Source organism: Malus domestica, chromosome 09, assembly GCF_042453785.1.
Source record: "Malus domestica chromosome 09, GDT2T_hap1".
In the NCBI taxonomy this organism is placed as follows: Eukaryota; Viridiplantae; Streptophyta; class Magnoliopsida; order Rosales; family Rosaceae; genus Malus; species Malus domestica.
The window spans coordinates 33,670,472-33,697,253 of NC_091669.1; the positions used below are offsets into that span (position 1 = coordinate 33,670,472).

Sequence of the window (26,782 nt, forward strand, 5' to 3'; positions counted from 1 at the left end):
TATCTGGCCTATGAACCAAAGAGAGGCGTGATGTCGATGTCGCTGGCCTACAACTCCAACATACAATCCAAAGCCTCACAGGGTGTCTGATCCGATATGCACGCCAACGACAGACAGGATTGCCAAGTAGTGATCAATTGTCCAAGAATTATAAAGTAGGAATGTAAATTGATTGACAGAGATGTGAGAATTGAGGGAGACAGAAAAGTTTTTGGCATATTATGTTTTCTGTCTAAGGTTTCTTATTTAAATAACTTCTCATACCATTTTAGAAAATGATTATGACTCTTCAAATAAAACACAACTCTTAAACATTAAAAATAAATAAAATAAAATAATAATAAATTTGAATCTTTAAAATAAAATATAATTAAAATAATTAAAATAACCAACAGTGGAAGGGTCCCAACTGCGTGTATTTCCCGGCTTGAATTTCCTTTATGGACAAATATTTCTTTCCAAGGTGCAGAATGCAGAAAGAGTGTTTCAAGCCTCTGTAATTTTGAAGGAAAATAAATACCTTGGGTTGTGCTACCGAAGAAAAAGTTAAGGATCGTAGTCTGAAGGAAAATAAATACGGTTCATAGAATCCATGAAACAAAATGTACCGTCAAAATCAAATGTACCTATATTATAAGTAATCAAACGTATCAATATATCAAATGATCATACAATTACACATATCTCTAATAAAATTGTAAGAAAAATGTTTAATCAAATTCTTAAAAGGAACAGATTTTAATCAACGAAATTGAAAAATAAGGCGCCTATGCCAAATAATATTTGGATACATATAGAACTGTCATCTCTCTTAATAACAGTAAGCCCTACAATTGTAAATGCGCAACACGCCTATATTGAAGGATACATGCCAACAAACTTGTTAGGTTGGTACGAACATCTCCAAGAGACTAATCATATTTTTGTTATTTTTAACACAATTATTGGCTAATTATAAATGCTCTTTTCAACCTCAATCTACCGTTTGCATTCAACCGAGATGCCTTGAAACTTTTGAAAAAGAGGACAAATTGTGTACAAGCATCTTACCTTGTCAACAAAATAGAAAGGTAGTTTACTGGTGTATAGAGGCTCAACTGATCAAGCTTTTCCTGGAATCTTGAAATTTTAGAAGCAAAAATCTCTATATTACCACATTCGATGAAAGTTAGTTGCTTGAGTAATAGCCACTGGGGAACATGCAGGACAGGAGAAAAACTCCTATGTTAAGGTAGATTTTCAAATCTCACATATGCAACATTTGGTGTGACACCCTACATTTGTATTTTAATTATTGGACTCGACTATACAACGATTAATGTTTAAACTTTGTAATTCAATCTATGATCAAAGTGATTACTTTTAATCTTTATAGCTGAAAGATTTACCAAAGTGTCATTTTGATTATAGCCATAGTGAGTTTCTTGATACTCATTGTAGGACCAAAATATATAATAGATAAATAAATATGAGGAATTTTAACGAAAAACTCCCGATACGGTTCATTTTAACGAAAAACCACATTTTTACATTAAAAAGTCAAACATTGTACTATTCATTTTATCATTTATTTTGTCCTTATCGTTAAAACTAAAAAATTTAAAGTTATTTTTATTAGTTTTTCTTAAAATATATGAAGAAATAAGATAATAATAAATACAAGATTTAAGGGAGAGTTCTGGAAGAAGGGGGGGCATTTCTTTTATTCTCTTCACTAAGGGGGTGTATTCAATTGGGATTTTAAAGGATTTTAATTATTTTAATGAATCTAGGGGTATTCAATCAGGATTTTAAGTGATTCTCTGAAATTCTAGGTGTATTCAATTAGAATTTTAAGATAGTTTATTAAAATCCTTAGAAATCCAGGTGTATTCAATTAAGATTTTAAAAAAGTTTATAACATTCTAGGTGTATTCAATTAGAAATTGATTTTAAAGAATTTGAGAAAGTTGAGGAATTAGAGGGAATTGAAGAGATTTCGTAGTGTATTTTAAGCATCCACAAATCTCACCTCTTCCCATGAGATTTTGAGGGAATTGAATCAAAATTTTATATGAAATCTCTACAAATCAATTAAATTCCATAAAAACCCATGGATTTATAAATTCATTAAAATCTCTCATATTCTCAATTGAATACACCCCTAATTCTCTCGGGCTTTCTCTCTCAAAAATTAAAAAAACAACCATGGAGGCCCGGGAGTCGAAGACGCGGCATCGGTGATCAACTCCGCCAACACTCCGCCGCCGCCGTTTGTGAACAAAATCTGCGATATGATGGAAGACCCCTCCACCGACGCCTTTGTCTCCCTCCAGGAGCAACGGCAACAACAACTTCGGCGTCTGGAACGTCCCTGAGTTCTCGAGGGACATCCTGCCCAAGTATTTTAAGCACCGAAAATTCTCTAGCTTCGTCAGGCAGTTGAACACTTATGTGGGTATTTCTTCCCTTTCCTAAATTTCGATTCGTTCGTGCTTTTTCTGCATTTGATTGTTGTTTTGGCGGTGATTCCGGTCGGAACTGTGAAATTGGGAGTGGTTACGCGGGATCAATGTTCAGTTAGGTTTTGCAATTGTTATTTTGGCGAGAGGGTTATCGAATTTGAGGTTGTAAATAAGTAAATTGTGAAGATAAATTATGTTTGTTGAATTGGATACTTCGTCATTCATTGGGTTCCTTTAGGTCTAGTCGATCATAAAAATGATTTGAATTTGTGTTGTTTGTTCCGAACCAGGTGAAAAGGTGGAAGGAAAAAGGACATTAAGAGGTCAGAACTACATTGAGATATAAAATTTGAGCCGACTACTTTTGTGCAAATTGCCTTGTTTTACGTGCTTCTTGGATAAATTTGTTCCATTGCATTGCATTACTCTGAAAAGAAAGGGGCAAGCAAAACCCACTCCTAACAAGTTGCAAGTTGTGCTTATTATGCTGTGAGGGAAGATCTTTTACATTGATGAAGATATTTTCTGAAACTGATTGGTCGATTTTTTCTCAAAAATTTCAGTTGAAATGCCAATTGTAGTGATTGTCATTGTCATATCAGCAATGTGTCTAGATTATTCAATGTGCCCATCATACTTGGTGGCACAAGGATGTTCATTACTCTGGCATGTGTATACTTTGACTTTATTTCTTCCCTCGATCAGACCTTCACCCTCCAAGCTTGATGAAACATTGGGTGAAATCAGTCCAAGTCCAGAGAAACCACTCAAATCCAAGGTCGTGCATTCTAACAATTTGATCATCATAACCGTCTTTGAACCAAGGAACGAAACGCATTTCGTGCCTCTTCCAAAGTATCGACATTTGCAACCAACTATAAACTTATAATATATTTCAACTTAAGCTCCTCATCCAATTGATTGCAACTCCACTCTAGACTCAGTATGCTGTCTCTGTCAAACCTTTTCTCTCAAGACTGGAATGAAACATCAAATGCATTTATAATGTTCCCGGTAAGTTGGTTCCCATCAAACCGGATTCTAGACAATGCCCAACAATTCCTCAAGCACTCGGGCAAATACCCAATTAGATTGTTATTGTTCATTTTGAAACTTGCAAAGCGAATCCGCTACACAACTCCGGTAACAGTTACAAAAAAACCAAGCTCAAAGCCGATTGAAGAGTTTAAGGAATTCTCACCAAGGTCAAGGTAGTGAAGCTTCCCGAGTTCGCCTATTTCGATGAAATTTTCCCTTCGAGGGAATTTTGAGATGGGTCAACATGTTGCATGCAGTCCAGACATTAAACCAATATCTTAAGGGATTAGGCCACTAATGTATATTGGTCCTTGGTAGACTTTGAAAAGTCTCATCTTTTTTTTCTTGGTTATTTTCACCTTAATCTGTATTTGTCCTGTTGTGCGTTTGGTTCAAGTCTATCTCCTTATTGTCTCGTTTGTTGTCATCTGTGAGGATGGTTTTTTATTGTTTGCGAGATGTTTTGCAGGATTCATAGATAATAGATTTGGTATGGGCTGCCGTGCGTGTAACTGTGTAAAGACTACTCTCTTCCTTTCATTTAAAATGGTAAATCGCCTATGTCTTACATGGCCGGTCCCAAGCCCGGATAAAGGAGGAGGGGGAGGGCGTCAGGTAGTCGACAGCCGGCACTCCATGATCACGTCGAATCCTTATGAAAATGAATCCAGAACAAAATCGCGCTAAAGCTAGGGCGTCACCCGTAAGTGGCGCGCTGTGTGGCCTGAGCACAGTGTTGTTGTAGAGCCGAAGAAATTCTCTGTTTTTGCCATGGCTTCTGAGGGTATTTTTTCCCCCCCACATATTTTATGTCCTTCTTTTGTTCGTCTGCGGCTTTCATGCTGAATTATTGCTCTTTGAATTGTTTTGAGGATAACCAATTGCTCAAATTGTTCAAATTTTGGAATTCAGTGACCTTTCATGTGCATTTTTGGTTTGGTTCTTAATTGAAATGAATCGAATTGAATATTTGTAACCAAAATAATTGATTTTTAAAATTGTTCAAATTTGGTAATTTAGTGTGCTTTTATATGCAGTTTTGGTTTGGTTCCTATTTGAAATGAATTGAATCAAATTAAATATTCATCAAGCCTTCATGCGCATTTCTGGTTTAGTCCATTATTCTAACACATACAATATTTATAATTCTTCACCACTTCAAATGCATCAATGTTTACAGAAATCACACAAGCATTATTTCCCAAACACCAAAACCGAAAATGTAGCGAATAAAGCTCAAATTACAAATCACACTATTACGACGAAACACACAAGTCAATACAAGCATAACATGTCGTGGAATATGATTCAGTGCCTTCTCAAATTGCACAGAGATTAGTTAGAGCAAGTAACAAGGAAAATCAGAGTGCCTTCCAGTCTGCTCTCCAGGCTAATATTTCTTCCTTGAAAAGGAAAAACAAAAGGAAGAGGAAAATAACGAACAAACACGCAATTGCACACAATCAGAAAACCTAACATGCTAGGCAAAAGACGAGGATTCGTTTTTGGCAGAGAGTCCTGCAATTGTAACATCTACACGTGAATCTGCAATCATCGGCTGCTCCTGTAGAAATATATATTTCGTTGACGAAATAAACACATAAATTGTTCAGAAAAAGCTGAAAAATTGGAAAGTGAAATAAATAGTTGTTTAATTAGTGAATGAAGTACTTACAGTTTGATCACGATCAGTCTCCCTTGAATAACTTAGCATCAGTACATCATCAGTTTCTTCTGTTACATGTAGTCTTTCTGGTGTTAGATCACTTTGGAGTAACCCATCAGAAGAAATCTTTAAATCGATCAGCTGGCAATCCTCGACAATCAAATTTTCTAAGGATGGGACTTTGAAAATGCAATTTCCCGTGCAAAAGCCTTGCAGACTTGGTAGGCCAGAAAGCTTCAAATGTTGCAAGCAACTGAAAGCAATCTCATTTTCTGGATCATCTTCCTTGCTCGCCACTATTTCTACCATTCTTTGACAGGACTCAACTTCCAAGTTCTGGAGTTGCTGTAAATTCTTAGCCACAGAATAAGGTATTAAGTATTGCAGTCCGTGACAACTCCATATGGTCAAAACGGTTAGATTCCGAAAGGATATTAAAGTTGAAGCTAGATTCTCTAATATGCCACATTTGTTCACGCTTAGAACTTCCAAGTTTGGAAAAACAGGGCCCCCTGCTTGGGAGTTTTCCATCCCTAGATGTATCAGCTCCGGCATATCGATGAGCCACAAAGTCTTTACACGTGGGAGGGTCTCAACTTCATGTATTTCCCTGCTACCACTTCCTTGGTGGTCGTGGACAAATAATTCTTTCCAAGGAGCAGAAAGCACACGGAGATGTTCAATATTCTGTAAATTCTCAAAGAAAACATCTGACTTGGGATGTGAAGTAGCAAAATAAATTGACTTTACTTTGCTCAACAACTCTGCCAGGAGTGGACCATATGGTTCATACCAAATCTCCGTGTTCTTGTCCAACATCAACTTTTCCAAGTTGAGAAATGACTTGCCCTGAAATATTAATGGCATGCTTTAAAATATTTTGAAAAAACTGGATTACACATAATAACTTTAATATTAAAAACTTAACAAGGGTCACTTAGTACTACGGTATAATGATATTCCTTTACTGGTAAGTGAGAGGTTTTAGGTTCGATTCTCGCTGAAGGCGAATTTAAACCACATTATTGCTAGCCTATTGTGAGGCTTAGCTCACTCCCCCATCTCCAATTGAACAAAGGCCATATGACTCGTTTTAGTCATCTGATCCTCCAAGATATTAATATTTTAATGAACAATACAAGGCCATATTTGCCTCCATCTCCAACCGAGAACCATAAGGCTCGTTTTAGCTCTGTCACAAAAAACCGTCTCCAACCGAGGGCCACAGGGCCAAACATAATTTATTATTTAAATTTAATTTAATTTAATGTTCTTTCATATTGTTTAATGTTACTTAATTTAATTTAATGTTGTATAATGGCTTAGGAAGTTATAGGGAAAAAAATAGAATTAAAAAAAAATTAAAATTTTGTATTAAAAAAAAGGCCTACCATTCCTGTCGGATATAACAGACATGAATAAGTACAATGCTGTCAGATATAAACAACAGGAATAATGAAAACTCGGCTGGCTTAGTTGGGCCAGCCTGTTGACCCTTTGGCCATTTTTTGTCCAATGGGGCCCACGAGCCCTTTAGCCTAGCCTTCGGTTAGAGATAGTTTTTTGGCTATTTTCGACCCTCTGGCCCTTTGGACCTTTCGGTTGGAGGTGGTCTTTTTTTTCTAAAAAAAACTAGTTATGTAAAAAGCACATAACATTTTGTTCATAAATAAAAAATAAAAAGAAAAAAAAAACTGTGTACAAGAATGTTTACCTTCTCAATTAAAAAGAAAGGCTGTTTCATTGGTCTTGGGTGGCTCAAGTCAAGCTTGTCTTGATATGTTGAAAATTCGGCAGCAAAAATCTCCACACTACCACATTGTTCGAAATTTAATTCGTTGAGTAATGGCCAATTAGAAACATACAGCCCCGGATAGAAACTCCGTAGTTGGGGCAGAGTTTCAAATATCAAGGTTTCTACTTTAGGGAACTTGAACTCCTCATATGTCGTTTTTGGTCCTTCTTCCTTTGCAACAACTTCCTCTATTGAACTACAATTCTCAACCTGCAACTTGCTTAGCTGGTTAAGATCTTTGGCCACTGAGGCTGGAAAGATATTTTTCAAACTGTCACATGCGTTTATCTGAACTGCATTTAGATTTGGACAATCAAAACTGTTCAACTGAGTGGTAGATGATGTGTCATATACCACTTGTACTGACTGACACTGCATTATTTGTAATGTCTCTAGAGCATTCAATCTTCCCATGATACTTGGCTCAAAGATATTAATCAGATTGTGGCACCTACTAACATCCATAATTCTGAGCTTGCCAAAAGAATCTGAATGTAGTTGGTTGTGGAATATTGTCTTCAATTTAGGTAAGTCCTGTATCCACAATATGTCCAAGCTAGGAAATTCTACCTGTCACATATTCATTTTAGAAAGAGTGGGACGCATGCATAAGTTGGAAATGAAAGCATAAAGAAAAGAAGTGAAGTTATAATTCACCTTTTCATCAAAGAGCTCAATATCTCTTTCTTCTTTGTTGGTTGTAATATTTTCACTCTTAGCATCAAAGATGAATGTCTCCAGTTTAGGACAATCGTCTAGATCTAAAAACGCCAAAGACGGAAATTTAATGTAACTTCCTGAGCTGAATCTAGCAAGGCTTGGAAGATGTTGTAGCTCTAGACGGCTTAGCTTATCAAACATATCATATGTATTCTCCTCATTTCTCACTATCTCTTCCATAATTTGACAATTAGATATCTTAAGATTTTTGAGTTGTCCAAGACATTTAGCCATGGAACTCGAAAACAAAAATCTTAAACTATCACATTGATGCACAGTCAAGGTTGTTAAGTTGGGCATCATAACCTGCATAGCACATAACAAAATTCATGTTTATTTTAGAAAATTACAATTTACATTGTTGTTAGCCGTATACATTCCAAATGTGTAGATATAAAGTAAATGTCATATATTTAAAAGGGAACGGATCCCCTTCTGAGCAATCAACGGCTGCAAACAAGGGAGCCCCTAAACGTTATAATAATTGTAGCCGTTAGATCAAAATCTAACGGCCCGTGTGATTTGCTCAGGAGGTTCCACCTCTTAAGCTCAGGAAGGGATCCGTTCCCTATTTAAAAAGTAGGATTACATCAAGGCTCATCCTTAAGTCCTTACCTTTTTGCGTTGGTAATGGATGAGTTAACAGGACATATTCAAGATGATATTCCTTGGTGTATGCTTTTCGCAGACGATATAGTGTTGATAGATGAAACTCAGGAAGGGGTAAATGCAAAGCTTAACCTTTGGAGAGAAGTGTTGGAATCTAAAGGTCTTCGCCTAAGCCGATCAAAGACAGAATATATGGAGTGCAAGTTCAGTGCAAATGGAGGCCAAAACGAGTTAGGGGTGAGGATCGGAGATTAAGAAATACCAAAGAGCGACCGTTTTCGTTACCTAGGATCTATCTTGCAAAAGAACGGAGAATTAGATGGAGATCTCAACCATAGAATACAAGCTGGATGGATGAAGTGGAAGAGTGCATCCGGCGTGTTGTGTGACCGCCGTATGCCACTGAAGCTCAAGGGAAAATTTTATAGGACGGCAATAAGGCCGGCGATGCTGTATGGCACAGAATGTTGGGCGGTGAAACATCAACACGTACACAAAATGGGTGTAGCGGAGATGAGGATGCTTCGTTGGATGTGTGGGCACACGAGAAAGGATAAGATTAGGAATGAGGATATCCGGGGTAAAGTAGGAGTAGCCGAAATTGAAGGAAAGATGAGAGAAAATCGGTTACGGTGGTTTGGACATGTGCAAAGAAGGCCTACTGACGCTCCGATTAGAAGATGCGACTATGGGACAGAGGTTCAGGGCCGAAGGGGTAGAGGAAGACCTAGGAAAACTTTGGAAGAGACTCTAAGAAAAGACTTAGAGTACTTGGATCTAACGAAGGACATGACACAGGATCGAGCACAATGGCGTTCTAAGATTCATGTAGCCGATCCCACTCAGTGACTTGGATTTTCCAAGTCTCCAACCGAGAAGTTTTCCTCACTCGGGAAATTAAGGGAACACTACCCCAACCTACATGCTCCACTCAGAAAGCTTCAACATACAAGCTTCAAGAAAAGAAAATTCAAAGAACTTAGCGAAGAAGGCTTTGGTGTATTTAACACAATACGTTGAAATGAAGGAAAGCTTATTTATTGATATCCCCGATAAGCTACAAATATGTACATATACATGAGTCAAAATAAACACACAAGAGGGAGCCTTCACAAAGGTTGCTTAGGAGAAGTCTCAGCAGTCGGTAGAGCCCCAGAAAGAGAAGGCACCGGAGGGGGATCATTTGGAGCCTCAGTACTGGACAGAACCCTAGAAGGATGAGGCATCAGAGGTTGATCATTTGGAGCTTCATTACGCGGTATAGTCCCAGAAGACGAAGGCAATAAATGCCTTTGGAACAAACCCACAAATCTCTAATGATCAAGTAAAACCTGACCAACAGTTTCCTTCATCTGGTCAAGCTTCCTCTTCATGTTTGTAGCATAGTCATGTGCGAGCCGGTGCAACTGTTTATTCTCATGCTTGAGCCCTCTAATCTCCTGTTTGAGACTCATCACTTCAGCCGCCAATGATTCAACTTGGCGGGTTCGAGCAAATAGGCGTTGGGCCATATTAGACACAGAACCTGCACACTGAACACTGAGAGCCAGCGAATCCTTAACAGCTAACTCATCAGACCGTTTGGAAAGTAGTCTGTTATCTTTGGGAGTGAGAAGGTTCCTGGCCACCACCGCAGCGGTCATATCATTCTTCATCACGGAATCCCCAACGGTAAGAGGACCAGTAGGGGAGACGAAGGATGTGCGCCATATGTTGTCTAGAGAAGGCGGGGCTGCCTCTTCAACAAGGTTCAAGTCAAAACGACGGTCGAAGGGGCCAGACATTTTCAAAGGTGTTGAAGAGAGAAGAGGTCGGACAAATCAAGATCTTAGAAGTGCAAGAATGAAGCTTCTACTGGTGGAGATTCAAGTGTGCTTTGGAACTTAATGCCAGCCCCTATAAAAATCTGCACTCGACGGAGCTTCAGAAATCGAAGAGGCGCCTGCTTAGAAATCGAAGAGGCGTTTGCTTTCTCAAAAGCTGGGCTGCTTAGAGATCACGAGGGTTGATCTCAGAAATCGAAAAGGCGTTTGCTTTCTCAAAAGTTGGGCTGCTCAAAGACCACGAAGGTCGATCTCAGAAATCGAAGATGCGCTAGCTTTCTCAAAAGCTGGGCTCCCCAGAGACCACGAGGGCCGATCTCAGAAATCGAAGAGGCACCTACTTTTCCAGCCTGGTCAGCACCTGTCACACGCACACTCAGCTTTGCGGAAATTATGGGCATTCTGTCAAAGACTTCTGGGGAGGTAGAAAACACATGAATCTTACTGTTCAATCACCCAATTCCCACACGCAACAATAGCTCATGGGTACCACAGATAACTTTGCCAAAGTTCTCTGCCAAAGTTGAGCACGTGAAGCTTGCAGCTCCCACTACATCGCTCTGACCAAGAAGGGTAAAAGAAAAGCAAAGAAACAGCACTAACAAAGTTTAGACCCATAAATTTTGAAGGTCTAGCTACCATATTATTACCCACAAGGGTAAAGGAACAGTACCACTGCTGGATAATTGGAAAGTCCCTGTGTGTCAACCTCTGTGCTTCGTGGCAAGGTAGACTAGCAAACATGCCCAACCTTTACTCACATTCGAGAAAACACTCCCAACAAGATTGCTTGCTCCAAAATCGAAGAGGCACCGCCCTCCGAATCTCGAGAGCTAGACTCCCAATTTCATGATTACTTTCTCAAAAATCGAAGAGACACTGCTCCCCGAATCTCGAGAGCCAGACCCCCAGCATGATTGCTTTCTAAAAAATCGATGAGGCATCGTTCTCCGAATCAATCGAAGAGGCGCTCGCTTTCTCAAAAGCTGGGCTGCTCAGAGACCATGAGGGCCGATCTCAGAAACCAAAGAGGTACCTACTTTTCCAGCCTTGTCAGCACCTGTCACACGCACACTCAGCTTTGCAGAAATTATGGGCATTCTGTCGAAGACTTCTGGTGAAGTAGAAAGCACATGAATCTTACTTTTCAATCACCAACTTCCCACACGCAACAATAGCTCATGGGTACCACAGATAACTTTGCCAAAGTTCTCTGCCAAAGTTGAGCACGTGAAGCTTGCAGCTTCCACTACATCGCTCTGACCAAGAAAGGTAAAAGAATAGCAAAGAAACAGCACTAACAAAGTTTAGACATATAAATTTTGAAGGTCTAGCTACCATATTATTACCCACAAGGGTAAAGGAACAGTACCACTGCTGGATAATTGGAAAGTCCCTGTGTGTCAACCTCTGTGCTTCGTGGCAAGGTAGACTAGCAAACATGCCCAACCTTTACTCACATTCGAGAAAACACTCCCAACAAGATTGCTTGCTCCAAAATAGAAGAGGCACCGTCCTCCGAATCTCGAGAGCCAGACTCCCAACATGACTACTTTCTCAAAATCGAAGAGATGGTAAAGGAACAGTACCATTGCTGGATAATTGGAAAGTCCCTGTGTGTCAACCTTTGTGCTTCGTGGCAAGGTAGACTAGCAAACATGCCCAACCTTTACTCACATTCGAGACAACACTCCCAACAAGATTGCTTGCTCCAAAATCGAAGAGGCACCGCCCTCCGAATCTCGAGAGCCAGACTCCCAACATGATTACTTCCTCAAAAATCGAAGAGACACTGCTCTCCGAATCTCGAGAGTCAGACCCCCAGCATGATTGCTTTCTCAAAAATCGAAGAGGCATCGTTCTCCGAATCTCGAGAGCCAGATACCACAGACCACTTTTTCAAAGTGCTCTGACAGAGTTAAAACAGGTGAAACTGGCAGCTCCCACTACCGTGATATGACCAAGCAGGGTAAAGGAATAGCATTACTACTTGTTGTTAGGGAGACTCCTATATATGTCGACCTCCATCCCCAACGGACAGGCAGACCTGCAAAAATGCTCAACCCTTCATCATATCTGAGAGGGCACTCCCAACGAAGCCTTTCGAAATATTCAGCTTTCTTTCCCCCCGATAATACCTCTGCAAACAAGCTATACTAGAGCAAGAATATCTCATATCATCAGGGTTAAAAGCAAGAGTATCCCATATCATGCTTTTTCCCTGTCTTTTCTTTTGGCCTTGTTTTTACCTGCAAGACAAGGAGAAAGAGAGCAATCAGTCAGCACTTGGAATCAAGCTTCCAGCCAGGAACTGACTACCTGGAACCCCTTACCTGATTACTTACCTGGCATTGCTCTCGAGTACTCATCCTCAACATCTTATGTTTCCAGGGAAGATTCCGCATCTGCTTGAGGAACAGATAGGGCAAGTACGAAGGATACAAGGAAGCATGTGGAGACAAGCGTAACAGCACACGTGCCGATACATCCATTACTCTGTCAAAAGCAAAAGTATCCCATATCAGCAGGGTGGAACGTACTCTAGATTTGATGGACTTGTTTTGACCCTCAAATTCTTCAGTCGGCCTTATACTCTGGAGGAAACCAGAAAACCCTCCAGCTCAGTTCAAGAATAAGCCTGTGGAAAGTTAGTTCTTTAAAAGCAAAAGTATCCCATATCATCTCTTCTCATTTTTCTTCTCTTTATCCTTCATGCTGCTGCAAGATGGGGAGAAGGTGAACAATCAGTCGGAGCTCTGATTGCTTACCTTGTCTGTCACCTCTTTCAGCAGACCCCCTAGCTCGGCGACTTGGGGGACTCCTACTACATGGTTTGTATCGCGCTTGACCAAGCCTGAAACTACAAGTAAGGTTCAAGTGAAATTGATACATTACCTTGTGCATCTCCACCAGTTAAAGATACCACCCCTGGATGGAGGAAGAGTACTTCCAGAGAAGATGCCACATCTACCTATGAGACAGATAAGGCAAGTCAAGACGACACCACACTCCGATACTTAGAAGTTTCGTGATTACGAGATCATTCTCCCACAATATTTCCTAATGTCATTTGTACTAAATCATTCACTTGTACCCACTAAAGGAGAGCTTGAACCTATGTACTTCTGTAAACCCTTCACAATTAATGAGAACTCTTCTATTCCGTGGACGTAGCCAATCTGGGTGAACCACGTACATCTTGTGTTTGCTTTCCTATCTCTATCCATTTATATACTTATCCACACTAATGACCGGAGACATCTAGCGAAGATCACAAAAAACGACCGTTTTCGCTACCTAGGATCTATCTTGCAAGAGAACAGAGAATTAGATGGAGATTTCAACCATAGAATACGAGCTGGATGGAAAGAGTGCATCCGGCGTGTTGTGTGACCATCGTAGGCCACTGAAGCTCAAGGGAAAATTTTATAGGACGGCAATAAGGCCAGCGATGTTGTATGGCATAAAATGTTGGGTGGTGAAGCATCAACACGTACACAAAATGGGTGTAGCGGAGATGAGGATGCTTCGTGGGATGTGTGGGCACACGAGAAAGGATAAGATTGGGAATGAGGATATCCGAGGTAAAGTAGGAGTAGCCGAAATTGTAGGTAAGATGAGAGAAAATCAGCTCCGGTGATTTGGACATGTGCAAAGAAGGCCGACTGACGCTCCGGTTCGAAGATGTGACTACGGGACAGAGGTTCAGGGTCGAAGGGGTAGAGGAAGACCTAGGAAAACTTTGGAAGAGACTCTAAGAAAAGACTTAGAGTACTTGGATCTAACGGAGGACATGACACAAAACCGAGCGCAATGGCGTTCTAGGATTCATATAGCCGACCCCACTTAGTGGGAAAAAGCTTTGTTGTTGTTGTTGTACCAAAAACACATTATTGTGAAAGATATTTAGTAGTAAGTGGTGAATTCTCCCAATAATTAGAGTTCGGTTCAAATTTTCTAAAAATAAGTGTGGCCTTTTGACAAAAAAAAAAAAAATGTGTCTCTGTATGACATGTCTCAATACTTGACACTATCCACAAACTTAACACTAACATAACTCTATCAACTCCCAATACAATTAAATAAAAATAAAAGCAAAAGTTAAGAGACTGATATATAATGTTCTCTTTTTAATTTGAGAAATTAAGAGACTGATATATAATGTTCTGCTCATCTACTACCTGTCTAGGTAATATGCCTTCTACCAATTATTCCTTTATGATATACGCCAATGATTGGATTTTAAAAAGGTGGTTTGGTTCAAATTAAGAAGTGTTTAGATGGATTAGATAAATATGTATTTAATCATGCTTTTGTTCCCAATAAACCTTACAACATCTCCTCCATATGAAAGATCTCCAAACTTTGTCAGATGATTATATATTGCATGCATAGAGAGAAAGATATCTTACATTCCTTCCAACTGCGGTTGTTTACATGTTCTTTTGCTTGTTTTAATTATGTCTGTGTTTAGGGTTTTATAGCGAGCTCCTTCGGCCATGGATCTGTTCCTCATAACCTTGGTGATGTCGATGACGTCAGGGAGATGCTGCCGCTATGCTTGAAGAGGTGGAGGTCCGTGAGGAGGGGGCGGTGATTGGTGGCGTTGGGAGGGAAGGAAGGGGAATGGGAGAGATACACAGTACGCTGGGCTGATTTTTTATTTTATTGGGAGTTAACGCCGTTAGGTATGGTTGAACGAATGGATGGATGCCAAAATTGTAAGAAAGTCAGAGGGGTCACATGCATAAATGGATGCAGAAGATTTGACTTGTTAGTTTAATATTACGGTTTAGTAATATTTTTTTTACTAGTAAGTGAGAAGTCTTAATTTCGATTCTCGTAAAAAATGAATTTAAACTGTATTATTGTTAAAGCTTAGCCAACTCATTCACTTTTTTAATGTAGATAATATTGTTTGTTAAAAAAATATATATCAATAGTTGATTACCGTGGGTTATCAAAACCTGAAAACATAAATATATCATTTAAATGGTTTTGGCTCATTGAAAAAAAGAATCTTAAAAAAAAAAAGAATTTTAACTAAAAGTTTCCGTTATTGTTTACTTTAATAAAAAATCACATTTTTACAATAAAAAGTCAATTATGTTATTATTCACTTTAATCTTTATTTTGTCCTTATTGTTAAAACTCAAAATTTTCAAAGCATTTTCATTAATTTTCCTTAAAAAAAAACCATGGGTTATCAAAATAAATCTTAAAAAGAAATTCAAAATTCGAAGAAGAAAACCACTTGGAGAAAGAATCATGCAACCATTTTGCTAGAAAAATAACAGAGAAAGTACCTCTCCATTATTGAAAAGTCTCGGTGGTTCACCAACTTCTTCCTCCAAAACGATTTCGTCGGCATCTGTACCAATCGTTCGCTTGTCTTTGGAAAAGAAACCAATAAGCTTCGGTAGATTCCGAAGTGTCAAAGATTTTAACTTTTGAAAGGGCTCGCCTACAGGTTGCCCATAACATACACTTTCCAAAGTCACAAGGTCTTCAAGAGTTAGAGATTCCAGGTTGGGGAAGGTATTATGAGAATAACTCCAACTGACGAAGTTAATGACATATGCAACTTCGTCGTTGTTTTGGACATGGAGACACTTCAGTTGTTCCACAGCATCACTGTCAAATAGAAAGGAAATAATATTCCCACTCTCCTTCCCATCCAAGTACAATTGCTCACATCTCTTTACCAGCAACTATATACCTCGGTCGAATTGATTTCTCCTGGTGAGCTTCAGTTTTAGCATGTTAGAGGAGGTTCCGTACGTGCCAGGATACTCCCAACAATCACCGATAAGTATGTTGTATCTTTCTAACTTATCGGAGAACAAGTTGGCTGGAAGAAGGTTAGCATCTGGAACATGTATGTCTAATGCAGTTAGTTCAGCCAAGTGCTTCAGCTCTGAAACAGTAACATTACTTCCTCCGCTAGTGGGACCTTCACCGTCCCATTGCTTAAAGCTATATATTCCCATCCTCAAGTCTTCTAGTCTTGTCAAGCTTGATATAACACCAGGTAAGATCAGAATAAGTTCAGAGCAACCGGTCAAATCCAATAATTGTAGACGAGTCAATTGCCCTATTTCTTTGGGCAACTCTTTAATCTTGGACTGTAGGAGGCTAAGAATTTTCAAGTTTGTTAGCTGTCCAACAAGAGTTATGTCTACCAACTCGCATTGATCTAAGCACAATGTGTGGAGATGCTTTAGGGATTGAAGAGATGGAGGTAGTGACTGAATACTGAATCTCGTTACATCCAACACTTTGAGTTCTTTCATCCCTTCAAAAAATTTGCTTGGGATTTCCTGGGAGTCGCCAATATTACCATTCTCCAAGATCAACAATTTTAATTCTGGGCATTCTCAAGGTACTCCAGGAAGCCTGGGGATCTTGCATTTTCCTAAGGACATCCTTGTGCATTTTTCAAGGAAATCCTCAGTTGGCCATTCTTTCACCTCATCTCCATATGCTCTTGAAAAGGCTTTTTGATCATCAGTTGCAATCCGGACAGCAACATCTCGTACAAGTTCATGCATTCTAACAGTGTCATCGTCATAGCTGTCCTGCAATAGGCAAGAATTTTTTAATTTTTTAACCATTACATTCAATGAAGTCCGTGCCTCTTCCACTGTCTCAACATTTTTAATCAAACCCAAACCCATACTATACTTCAACAAGTCACTGAGCAAACTGCTGCTACTCCCACAAAGCAAGAACAATTGCTTAAGCTCTTGATCCTCCAATTGTTCGTAACTCCACTTTAGAGCCAAGAATGCTTTTTCATTCAACTCTTTCTTGTCAAATCTTTTGAAACTTCTCAACGCAACTTTCCATTCATCCAAACTACTATCCCTTAAAGCCCTTGCAACTGCAACAACCAAAACTGGCAAACCTCCACATTTCTTTGCTAGCTGGGTTGCTTCCTTCAGTATACGGTTGTCCTTAACATCACCTGCCATCTTCTCAAACAAATTCCAACTTTCCTGTTCTGTTAAAAATCCAAGTTGAAATTCTTTTTGCGTACGCATATCAGAGCGTATAACTTTTATTTCTCTAGATGTCAACAATAGCTTACAGTTCGGCACACCGATGAGTCCCACAGCCTCAAAGTCAGTTCTTTCCAAAACATCATCTAAAATGACAAGAGTCTTCCCATCTTTTATCCTGGCTCGTAGGAGATTCGCCCTTGTTCCCACATCCTCAGATTCATCAACATCCATCCTCAACTTTTTGGCAATTTCTTTTTGAAATTTTTCGTTGTCATTTTTTTCTTTGACATTTAGTATTATAACCACATCATCAAATAACTTCTCTTCCAGAGCTTCTCTGTAAACCTCTTTGGCAAGTGTTGTCTTCCCAACGCCCCCTAATCCGTACACACCAATCCTGTTGATATCAGGTTTTTTCAATTCCGTAATGATATCCTTCACCATTGAAATCCTTGATTCAAAGGCCATGTACTCGTCGGAGGCTATGGCAGATATATCTTCTACGGCAGCATTGTAAGAAATACTGGCATACTCTTTTTTTTTATTTACATGTTCTTCAATCTTTTCCATCAGTTTTGTTGACTTCCTGCTACGCTGATGATAGGATATCAGATTAGGACATAAAATGAGACACTTTGTCTTTGCACGGCCTTCATCATGCAAGAGTGCTTTTGCCTCCAGAGTGGTCTTCTCCGCATCTGACTGCCATTTCTGGACATCAGCTTCCACTTTTTGATCAACTTTTCTTCCGACTTCATCAACTTCATGCTTCATCCTTTGTTTGACAGAATCAAAATTCTCTAATTTACTCTTTAGATCTTCAAGGTTGCTTTTGTAGAAAATGATATAACCCACTTGGCGTGCAACTGGTCTAATTGTGTAGTCAATTATTGTAGGAATAATTGCAGTGAGTATCTCCATCGCCATGGCACCTTCAGCTTGCCAATTCGTCAGCTTCTCCGATCTGTTGAATATATACGAATCCAAAATAAATAAATAATTCATGATACGAGAAAGAAATCTTTATTTTTAAAGCAGATGAATTAAAGAATGAAACAATAGGTCATACCTTAGCTCGTGATCGAGACTACGCTTGAAGAAAAACAGAGCAGTATGCAAATCATTTTGTTTTCTTTTGCATCTTTTGGAGAAATCTGCATAGAAAAAGCAAAAACAAGGTTATATCACACTTGCAAATAGACGTCGAGACCATGAACAAGTTTTCACATACAACTTTTTATACTAAAAAAACTTGGTTGGTACAGAACTTAGGTAACTGTTTTCAAATCTTAAAAACTACGAAAAACGTATATAATCTGCTTTGAATTTCACTGAGGCATTTTAACAAACATCATATCTGCACGCTTAAAGCTGGTGCATGAGGCAGAGAAGGAAATGTAGAACAATTTATTTAAGTTTGTACCACAGGGCTACTGATCTAGATGGTACGATGGAGTTGACCCCCGATTCTCAGGAGCTGAGCGTGTTAACTCTGCCAAGACTCGACGAGTTCCAGAGGCGCATTTCTAGTTGATCTAGTTTACGAAAGAAATCTGAGGCCAACAACTGCGAAATCCAGGCAGTCATGAGCTCGAGCAACGCGAGGTTAGGAACAGAGACAACCTCGCTCTGAAGAGTCGAGCAGAGCTAGGAGGCTGCCGAGTGTCTGCAATGGCAGCCATGGTGATTGGTCCTAGACGAAGGGCGATGGAGGAAAAGGGTGAAAAAGTTGCAGGGAGGAAGAAAGGGTGTGTTTGGTTGTGTGTTTAAAAGGTGTTTTGTTTGATAGTAATATCTTTGTGATGTATAAGATAATGGCAGTGTTGGTGATGGTGGTTATGACAAGAGTAGTGCTGCCATACCTCCACCAAGAACACAGTTGACAGCTGCCATACCTCCACCAAGCACCTCCCTCCCCTTTCTCCCGAAGCCATGGTAGCTCCACCCCCAAATTTTACAACTCATGACAGATCATATCCATCTTACCAATTTTTTATTTAATTAATCCCCAAAGTGAGAATTACTCTTCTATAAATGATATTTGGAAAACCGTTTTGCAAACGAAAAAGACAAAAGGCTCAAAAGACAAAGGGAGAAAATTTTTTATTTTTGTTTTTGAAATAGAAGGAGAGAGGAAGAGAGTGATAAAGAATGCAAGAGTGAAAGTTTTTTTTTTTTTTTTTTTTAAGAAATATGTTAGAATTACATGTAGGTGATGCTTTGGAGAAAAAAAAACAGCAAAATTTGGTTGTATGAAATTACATTTATGCCCCATATTTTTTATTCATGTTTTGTTTTAATTAGAGGGTTAAACTGGTAATGTCACAGCCCGTCCCAAAGTTTTACACTCGTGATTGTAAATTGACGGAATTTCCCTTAAACGTGATTAAGATATGTGAATCATATATTGGTGAAATATATGTTCCTAAGTTATTTGGAGATGGAATTTTGTGATTTGGGGTTAGGTAGGACCACACACCTCAAATCCCTCCCTATTTCCCGTACCCTGTCTCTCTCTCTCCTCCCTCACAATCTCTCATTCTCTGTCTCTCTCCCTCTCCTTCGAACTCACACGGACCACCACCAAAACCACCCTAAATCTATACCAACGTCAAGTTTGAGACCACCATTGGAATCCTGAGGACTTCACGATCACGTTGGTATCCATTTCAGGTAAGTTTTACTTCGGAAAACCTAGATTCTAAACTCCCCATGAAAGTGTACTGTTCATGAGCTTTGAATTGGTTGATTTTTAGGACAATCCAAGCTCACAGCGAGCTTAGTGAGGTCCCAAGGAAGCTCGGAGTGCTTCGTTGGAAGTTTTTGGACGTAAGAACACGGAGATCGACAAGTTCAAAGTTTGGCCGGAGCTTTCGAGGCGTTTTCCGGCGAATCCCCGGTGAGTTAGAAGTCGAGGTAGGTATCAATCTCTTTGTCTCGTCAAGTACTACAACTTTCCTTTTTGTTTCACTCAATTTCGTTGAGTATTGAAGAAGTTATACTCATTTGAAAAATACCCAGTTTCCGGCGACCTCCGAGGCTTTCGAGGCAGTTTCCGGCCAAACCACGGCGAACTAGGTGTTGTGCAATGTACCATTCTCTTTGTCTCTTCAAGGGCTACAACTTTCGTTTTTGAATCACTTGATTTCGTTGAGAAATGACAAAGTTATAGCAATTTGAAAAACTGCCCAGAAAACGGCCGCCGGAAAAACCAGTCCGGCGACCCAAGGAAGAAGAAGGTGCTACAGTAAAAAATAAAAAATAAAAATAAAATTATTTTAAAAATATGTCGACGTCCGTGACGTCGAGTAGATCACTGTGGTATATTCATATACCTAAATTGAACACCGTATGAGAAAGTTATTAATGATTGTTGGTTAGGTGTTCGAATAACGTTTTATAGTTTTCACATTAGGTGAAAATGTGAATTGATGATCCGACCGTTGGATCATCACCAAACTTTGATACGTTGTAATACGTAATATTTGAGGATTATTGGAACTTACGGATTGGGAATCCGAGTTACTGATCTTCCGGAATTGGAATTGTAAGTCCATAATATAAAATGTTAACCGTCACTTAGTTTTGGAAATTGACGGAGATCCGACCGTTGGATGGTAATGAAATTTTAGGATGTTGTCCTAGAGGTATAATGTGGACCTCTGGAAGTTATGGATTTAAAATCTGAGTGGCAGATCTTCCGGATCGATCAACGTAGTGACGTATTTTATATAAGTTATGTATTCTATCGATATGAATTCTGAGGTTGGATTTGATTACTGTTCTAGGCGGCGATCGTCATGACGCCTTGGCGTATTGTGCTAGGGAGTTGTAGGGCGAACTCCAGGTGAGTGGGCAGTTTTGTTTTTCCGTATATATATATACTTGACGTTTTCCCAGAAATTGAATTAGAATGAAATTATGTTTTAAACGAAAGGTATATAGAATTATGTGAAAATGTGAATTGAGATGCCATGCATAGAAGTATATGAAATATATATATAGAAATGTGAATCGAATTGCCATGCATGAAATGATATGAAAAGTATGAATTGAGATATGATGCATATTGAGATATGATGCATATGAATGAATGGTGCGGCGTACGCACAGGTGAATATCAGGTGAGTATTTAAATACTGTTATGATGATGATGATATATATTGAGCTCAAATCCTGCACCATGGTTTAGTGCTTATAGTATTCACCGCATCGCACGCTCGCCTTGGATCCAAGTAGATGCTAGTCGTACAGTCCACGCGGAGTGGGTACGACAGACCAGTCGCGATAGTGTTAGTGAGATTCCGACTGGTGGGTGACCTTAGATTATGTGCACAGATGATTTATGAGAAGCACTAGAGCGTAACTTGTGTGCAGAAGGCCGGACGGGTCACAGAGGTGACTCCGGTAGAGTGATAATGATAGATTTTGAGCTCTAGGTTCAACCGTATAGGGCTATTAGAGGGCCTACGGTTGATTACTTTCTTGCACCTGATATGATTATGTTGATGCATTCATACCTTATTACTGTTGAGATGATGTGGCATGGCATAATTAATATGAGAAATGTTGAGATGACATGGCATGGCATGATTGATAAAGAGATAATGTTGAGATAGTAAAAATGAAGTTTTGAGAATATATATGTATATTTATATTTTACATTTCTGGGAAAGTATACAGGTTTTACGGAGAGGGGTTACAACGTTTTGAGAAATGTTTGGATTTGGAAAAGAATTGTTTTACTGACCCACTCAATTTTGGTTTTGCGCCCCTCCAGGTTCAGGAATCACAAAGGTGTGGTGACTACGAGGAATTCGACGGTGTTCTGACAGATTGGACAAAATTAGGACTCACCTTCGGGTGTATCAACTTATAAATTGTATCTTAAAGCTTCCGTACTGTGCAAATGGTTACGTCACTCTCACGTGACGGCCAGCATGCCCTCCTTCGGGACGGGGTGTGTCAGGTAATTTCATAGGATTTTAGCTGACAATCAGTGTTTTATTAATTAGTAGAGATGAGTGAGTTAGTTTTTTTTTTTTTTGAAGCAAAAACCATTGATTCTAATTAAACTTCTTGAGTGAGTTAGTTTAATTCAATAATTATCTTTAATAATAAAAAATTGACTATTAATGTATAATAGATAAAAGTCACATACTATGTTTGTTTAATCTATAGACAATTTAAAAAAGAATTGGAATTTTGTTAAAAAAAGGGAAAAGTAGGGAGTGGGAGAGAAAAATGTACCGAAACCGAAACAAGAAACAAATCGAACCGCACCAAACAGTTCGGTTTTGCGGTTTTGAAAGGTTTCGGTTTGAAACCGAACTGCAATGTAAGGAAACGGTTTAGTTGCAATTTTGACTTTTGAAAGCTGCACCGAAACCAAACTGCACCGCACATATTAATAAACATTTAATTGAATATCATATTCGATGTCATGTTTTAATTGGTTGTTTGTTAGAATCCATATATATATATATATATATATTGGAAATTAATTCATAAATTAAACCAGGTTGAGCCACCAAGGGCGGAAAGCCAATGAGGGCAAACAAGCACAAACATCCACCCAATGGTATTCTTGTATGCTCGTCTTCTCCAAATATATAGATGATAGTTCATTTGCTTGGGAAAAGAAGAACAGAAAGGGAAGGCCTGTCAAATAAAACTTTCCCCGAACACCCATTATCTTTCTAACCAAACACACCACTTTTCCTCTGTTACTAGTATCCAAACATCATCTTCTCAGTTTACCAAAAATTAATCAAGGTGTGTTTAATGTATAAAGTGGAGCACAGATAATTGAAGAGTTTTTATGTTTTTCTCTTCTAATGTTGTCAATAAATGAACTTTAAGCCATTGTCAGTTAGGGTGAAGAAAATGGAAACATAAGAAGGAAAAGAAGAGGACAACTGATCATTATTCAAGAGATGACAAGTTCGACGAACAGAGGTGCGGAAGAGCAAGAAAGGCTCAAGCTTTTCTCAACTTGGTTTTCTTCATTTTATTATGCATTTAGTGACAACTTCAATTATGTTTCGAAATTAATTTCTTTTCCCTTAGAGCTACGAGGTAGCCTAATCATGATTGCTTCATTCCTTAGTTTCGTTATTATGAATTTCAGTTTTATTGAGTTTAGTTTGTTGTGGATTATACGCTTGATTTTTATCTTGTTGATTAGCTACAAACTTGGTTTGTCAAGTTTATCTAATGCAAATTTAAGTATGCGCCAATTCAAAGCTTCTTGGAGTTAAAGTTATGAAATCCTTGATATCGAGGTTATACACTAAGTTTCATACGGTCTCTTAGTGTCCAAATCATTAATGAATTTTTTTGTGTTTAGTAATCTACATGTCATAGATTCTTAGCACATAAGAGTATACCTAGTAATCTTGATGATATATTTGTTAATAATTTACTGCCAAAAATAGGTTGGACTAGTTATGGTGAAATCGAATGCTCTAGCAACTCACTCATCTCATTCACAATTTGTTTCTATTTGCATCCCTATTCCTTTAGTCTTATTTGTCTTGTTATTCTTCAGTGTTTTTAAATCAAGAATTCAACCCTTGCAATTCTTTCTTATAATCAATGTTACTTTTAATTCAAGTGCAATTCAATTTAAGTTAGGCAATTAGAATTGACTCGATCTCAGTTGGAACGAGGTTGTGTTTGCCTATTATATTATACTATGATTCGTAAATTTGCAAGCATTAAAATTTGAACTTAATTGGGTTGATTTCGGTAAATCTAATTTCGGCAACAAAGATCGATTTTTTTGTCTTAAAATAGTTAAGATCAATTAAATTCTAATTGCACAGTTTCTAAATTTTTTTCAAAAGGGTTGGTGGGATCTATCAAAGCTTAGAAGTGTGCTATCTGAGAATATGGTGCGGAAAACCATTAGTTGGCCTGCTGGTAACCTTGGTGTGAGAAGGGACAAACTTTAACTTATTTGAAATGGCATTTCGAATGGTGTTTTCTTTGTGAAGACTTCTTATGGTCTCTTATTTCAAAGAGAGTCTTGGATGATTGGTCCCTAATGAACAGCGGGCTAGGAAGTGTTTGACCTCTTATCCTTCATGCACTTTTTGTTCTTGGCATGTTGAATCTATTCTCCATATTCTCAGGAATTGTTATAAGACTGAATATGTTTGGCTGCTTCTTAGTGTTCCTTGTTATGTGATAACTCTTTTGATTTGAACATTCAAGCTGGTTGCTTGCTAATCTTAAGGTGCAGATAAGGTTATCAATCAAAGATTTTTGTGCATTTTATTCCTCTTTAGTTGTTGGCATATTTTGAAATGGAGAAATCAACAAATTTTTTATACTAATTATGTTATGCCAAGGGATCCTTAAGCTATTTTAGTAAGGGATGCTGCTGAATGGGTGAAGGCGTCCTCAAAAGCTTCTGTGAAGCCAACTAGGATGGTGCAAGATTAATATTGATGGTTAAGAAGAATGACTTCTAGGCAAATTGGGGATGGTTGAGTTTTTAGAGATCATTGTGGTGATTGGTTAGGGAGATTTTCTGCCAATTTGGGGCAGGGACAAGTTATGGAGGTAGAGATTTAGAGTTTTTATTTTGGCCTTAAGCTTGCTTTAACAAAGGCGTATATAGGCTTATTATTAAGATGAATTCAGTGGGTGGTGTCAACTTGATTAAGCAAAATATGGCAAATGATTTTCATCCTCACCATACAATTTTGAGTAGCTACTGAAATATGAAGGATCAGCTGGAGCGTCATCAGTTGGTTCATACTTTCCGACAAAAGAATTTTGTTGCTGTTCATTTAGCTAGCTCGAGCTACAATACGGACCTGGAGGTTTGTGCTTTTCATGATCCTCCTATGTGGAGACTGCATTCCTTCATGTTAATTTAGATGAAGAGATTTATATGAGACAACCCGAGGGGTATCAAGTGAAGGGCAAAGAAAGATTGGTTTGTAAGCTTAGAAAATCTCTTTATGGTTTGAAACAGTTGCTCAGGCAGTGGTATTTAAGATTTGACAAGTTTATGAAGGGTCAAGACTATACAAGAAGTCACTATGATCACTATGTTTATCACAAGAAGTTTAAAGATGGTTCGTTCGTGTACTTGCTAATCTATGTGTACGACATGCTTATAGCCTCAAGCAATATTTCAAAGATAGAAAAGTTGAAGGAGCAAATGAGAAGGGAGTTTGAAATGAAGGATCTCGATGAAGCCAAGAAAATATTGGGAATGGAAATCACAAGGGATAGACAAAAATGTTTGGTGTGCTTGTCTCAGAAGCAATATCTTGAGAAGTTGTTACAAAAAAGTTTGGAGTAACAAAAGACCTTAAGCCTATAGGAAGCTCCATTAGGTGCTCACCTCAAGTTAAATAGTCAACAATGTCCCAAAACTGATGAAGAAAAGATGAAGATGGATGGTATTCCATATGCTAATTTGGTTGGAGGATTAATGTATGTTATGGTGTGCACTCGTCTTAATATAGCACACGCAGCTAGAATTGTTAGTAGATTCATGCATAATCCTGGAAGAGAGCATTAGAATGCTGCTAAGTGGATACTAAGGTATTTACATGGAACGAGGGACAAATGTATTTGTTTTGAAAGATGTGATGAAGGAATTAATAAGTTCTCAGTTGGATATGTAGACTCAGACTTTGCTGGAGACTTAGACATGAGAAGATCAATGATTGGGTATGTGTTTACTATGGCAAATGGTCCTATATGATGGAGATCAATATTACAACCAACGGTGGCACTATCAACTACATAAGCACAATACATGGTAATCGCTGAATCTATCAAAGAAGCAATGTGGACTTTGGGGTTGTCAGGAGATTTAGGTGTAGAACAACACAAGTTGGATGTATATTGTGACAGCCAAAGTGCCATTTATTTGGCCAGATATCAGGTACATCATGCTAGGACTAAGCAAATTGATGTACGATATCATTTTGTGAGAGAAGTGGTAGCTGAAGGTGAGATTCGTCTAAAAAAGGTTGCTACAGAAGATAATCCATTTGACATGTTGACAAAGGTGGTTAATGCAGCCAAGTTCGAGCACTGCTTGGATTTGGTGCAGTTGAAGCAAGTTTGATCTTGTGATATGGTGGAGCAACGAAAGTTGTTTGATGCCTCGTTATGGATTTCATGACAAGGTGGAGATTGTTGGATTTGGCATTAAATCAACATGCCTAAACTAAAAAGGATTAGTATATCTTGGACGCAAGATATTTGGATTTGTGTTTCCTAGTTGGTTTGGGATTTGGTTTTAGTATAAGATTTGGTTTCCTATGTTCTAGGGACTTTGTGTAAACCTAGGACATCTATTAATATAAATAGATGGATGTGAAATAGAGTTTTGTATGTGAAAGTTGTGAGAGGCATAAGTTTTTATACTTGAGAACACTTTGTGTTTGTGAGTTCTCTTGAATTTGTTGGTAATCAATAAAGCTTACGTTGTTAGAGAGGTACTCCTATATTGGAGGAACTCTGAAATCACTGTGTTTTGTTTATTGCTTGATTGGTTTTTTGTTTAGTTTATAACATCGGTGTCTTCTAAGTCTCATCCTGTTGCTGAAGAACAATCCAAGTTCAATGAGGACTCGCCTCTAGTTGATGAAATATAATCCAAGTCCAAGTCCTTTCGACAGTTCTCCATGTTACCCGTGTTGTATTGTCAA

General features: G+C 38.6%; 4 protein-coding genes and 2 long non-coding RNA genes across 7 annotated transcripts in view; 2 read left to right on the forward strand and 4 right to left on the reverse strand.

Annotated features, from left to right (window-relative positions):
• LOC103445093 (probable disease resistance protein At4g27220) overlaps nt 1-18,687 on the reverse strand; it is a 52,529-nt gene extending 33,842 nt beyond the window's left edge. Inside the window, exons 1-2 of the mRNA XM_070805128.1 lie at nt 18,523-18,687; nt 18,169-18,253 (exon numbers count right to left, since the gene is read on the reverse strand). The gene's annotated coding sequence lies outside the window, so the exon portion shown is untranslated. The remainder of the gene's footprint in view (nt 1-18,168; nt 18,254-18,522) is intronic.
• LOC108174233 (uncharacterized) lies at nt 2,145-3,897 on the forward strand. Its single transcript, XR_001791107.3, has 2 exons — nt 2,145-2,433; nt 2,735-3,897. It is a non-coding gene; the product is annotated as an uncharacterized lncRNA (long non-coding RNA).
• On the reverse strand, nt 4,622-18,056 carry LOC114827061 (putative disease resistance protein At4g19050). The gene is made up of 5 exons (XM_070805134.1): nt 15,402-18,056; nt 7,601-7,969; nt 6,863-7,513; nt 5,158-5,997; nt 4,622-5,046 (listed from the first exon to the last, which is right to left on the reverse strand). Exons 2-5 carry the CDS (start codon nt 7,964-7,966, stop codon nt 4,963-4,965), a joined length of 1,941 nt encoding a protein of 646 aa, XP_070661235.1. The 5' UTR covers nt 7,967-7,969; nt 15,402-18,056; the 3' UTR covers nt 4,622-4,962.
• On the reverse strand, nt 15,378-16,388 carry LOC139187915 (uncharacterized). Its single transcript, XM_070804537.1, has 2 exons — nt 15,815-16,388; nt 15,378-15,559 (listed from the first exon to the last, which is right to left on the reverse strand). The coding sequence occupies exons 1-2, from the start codon at nt 16,386-16,388 to the stop codon at nt 15,378-15,380; spliced, it is 756 nt and encodes a 251-aa protein (XP_070660638.1).
• Nucleotides 16,473-19,064, reverse strand: LOC103414083 (disease resistance protein At4g27190-like). Its single transcript, XM_070804538.1, has 3 exons — nt 18,962-19,064; nt 18,169-18,253; nt 16,473-18,063 (listed from the first exon to the last, which is right to left on the reverse strand). The coding sequence occupies exons 1-3, from the start codon at nt 19,062-19,064 to the stop codon at nt 16,473-16,475; spliced, it is 1,779 nt and encodes a 592-aa protein (XP_070660639.1).
• Nucleotides 19,065-19,535: 471 nt separating this feature from the next.
• LOC139188083 (uncharacterized) lies at nt 19,536-22,067 on the forward strand. Of its 2 annotated transcripts, none has more exons than XR_011571248.1 (5): nt 19,536-19,772; nt 19,856-20,015; nt 20,121-20,189; nt 20,888-20,946; nt 21,880-22,067. It is a non-coding gene; the product is annotated as an uncharacterized lncRNA (long non-coding RNA). The 2 variants fall into 2 exon arrangements; XR_011571249.1 differs by having other exon boundaries at nt 20,121-20,177.
• The last annotated feature ends 4,715 nt before the right edge of the window (nt 22,068-26,782 follow it).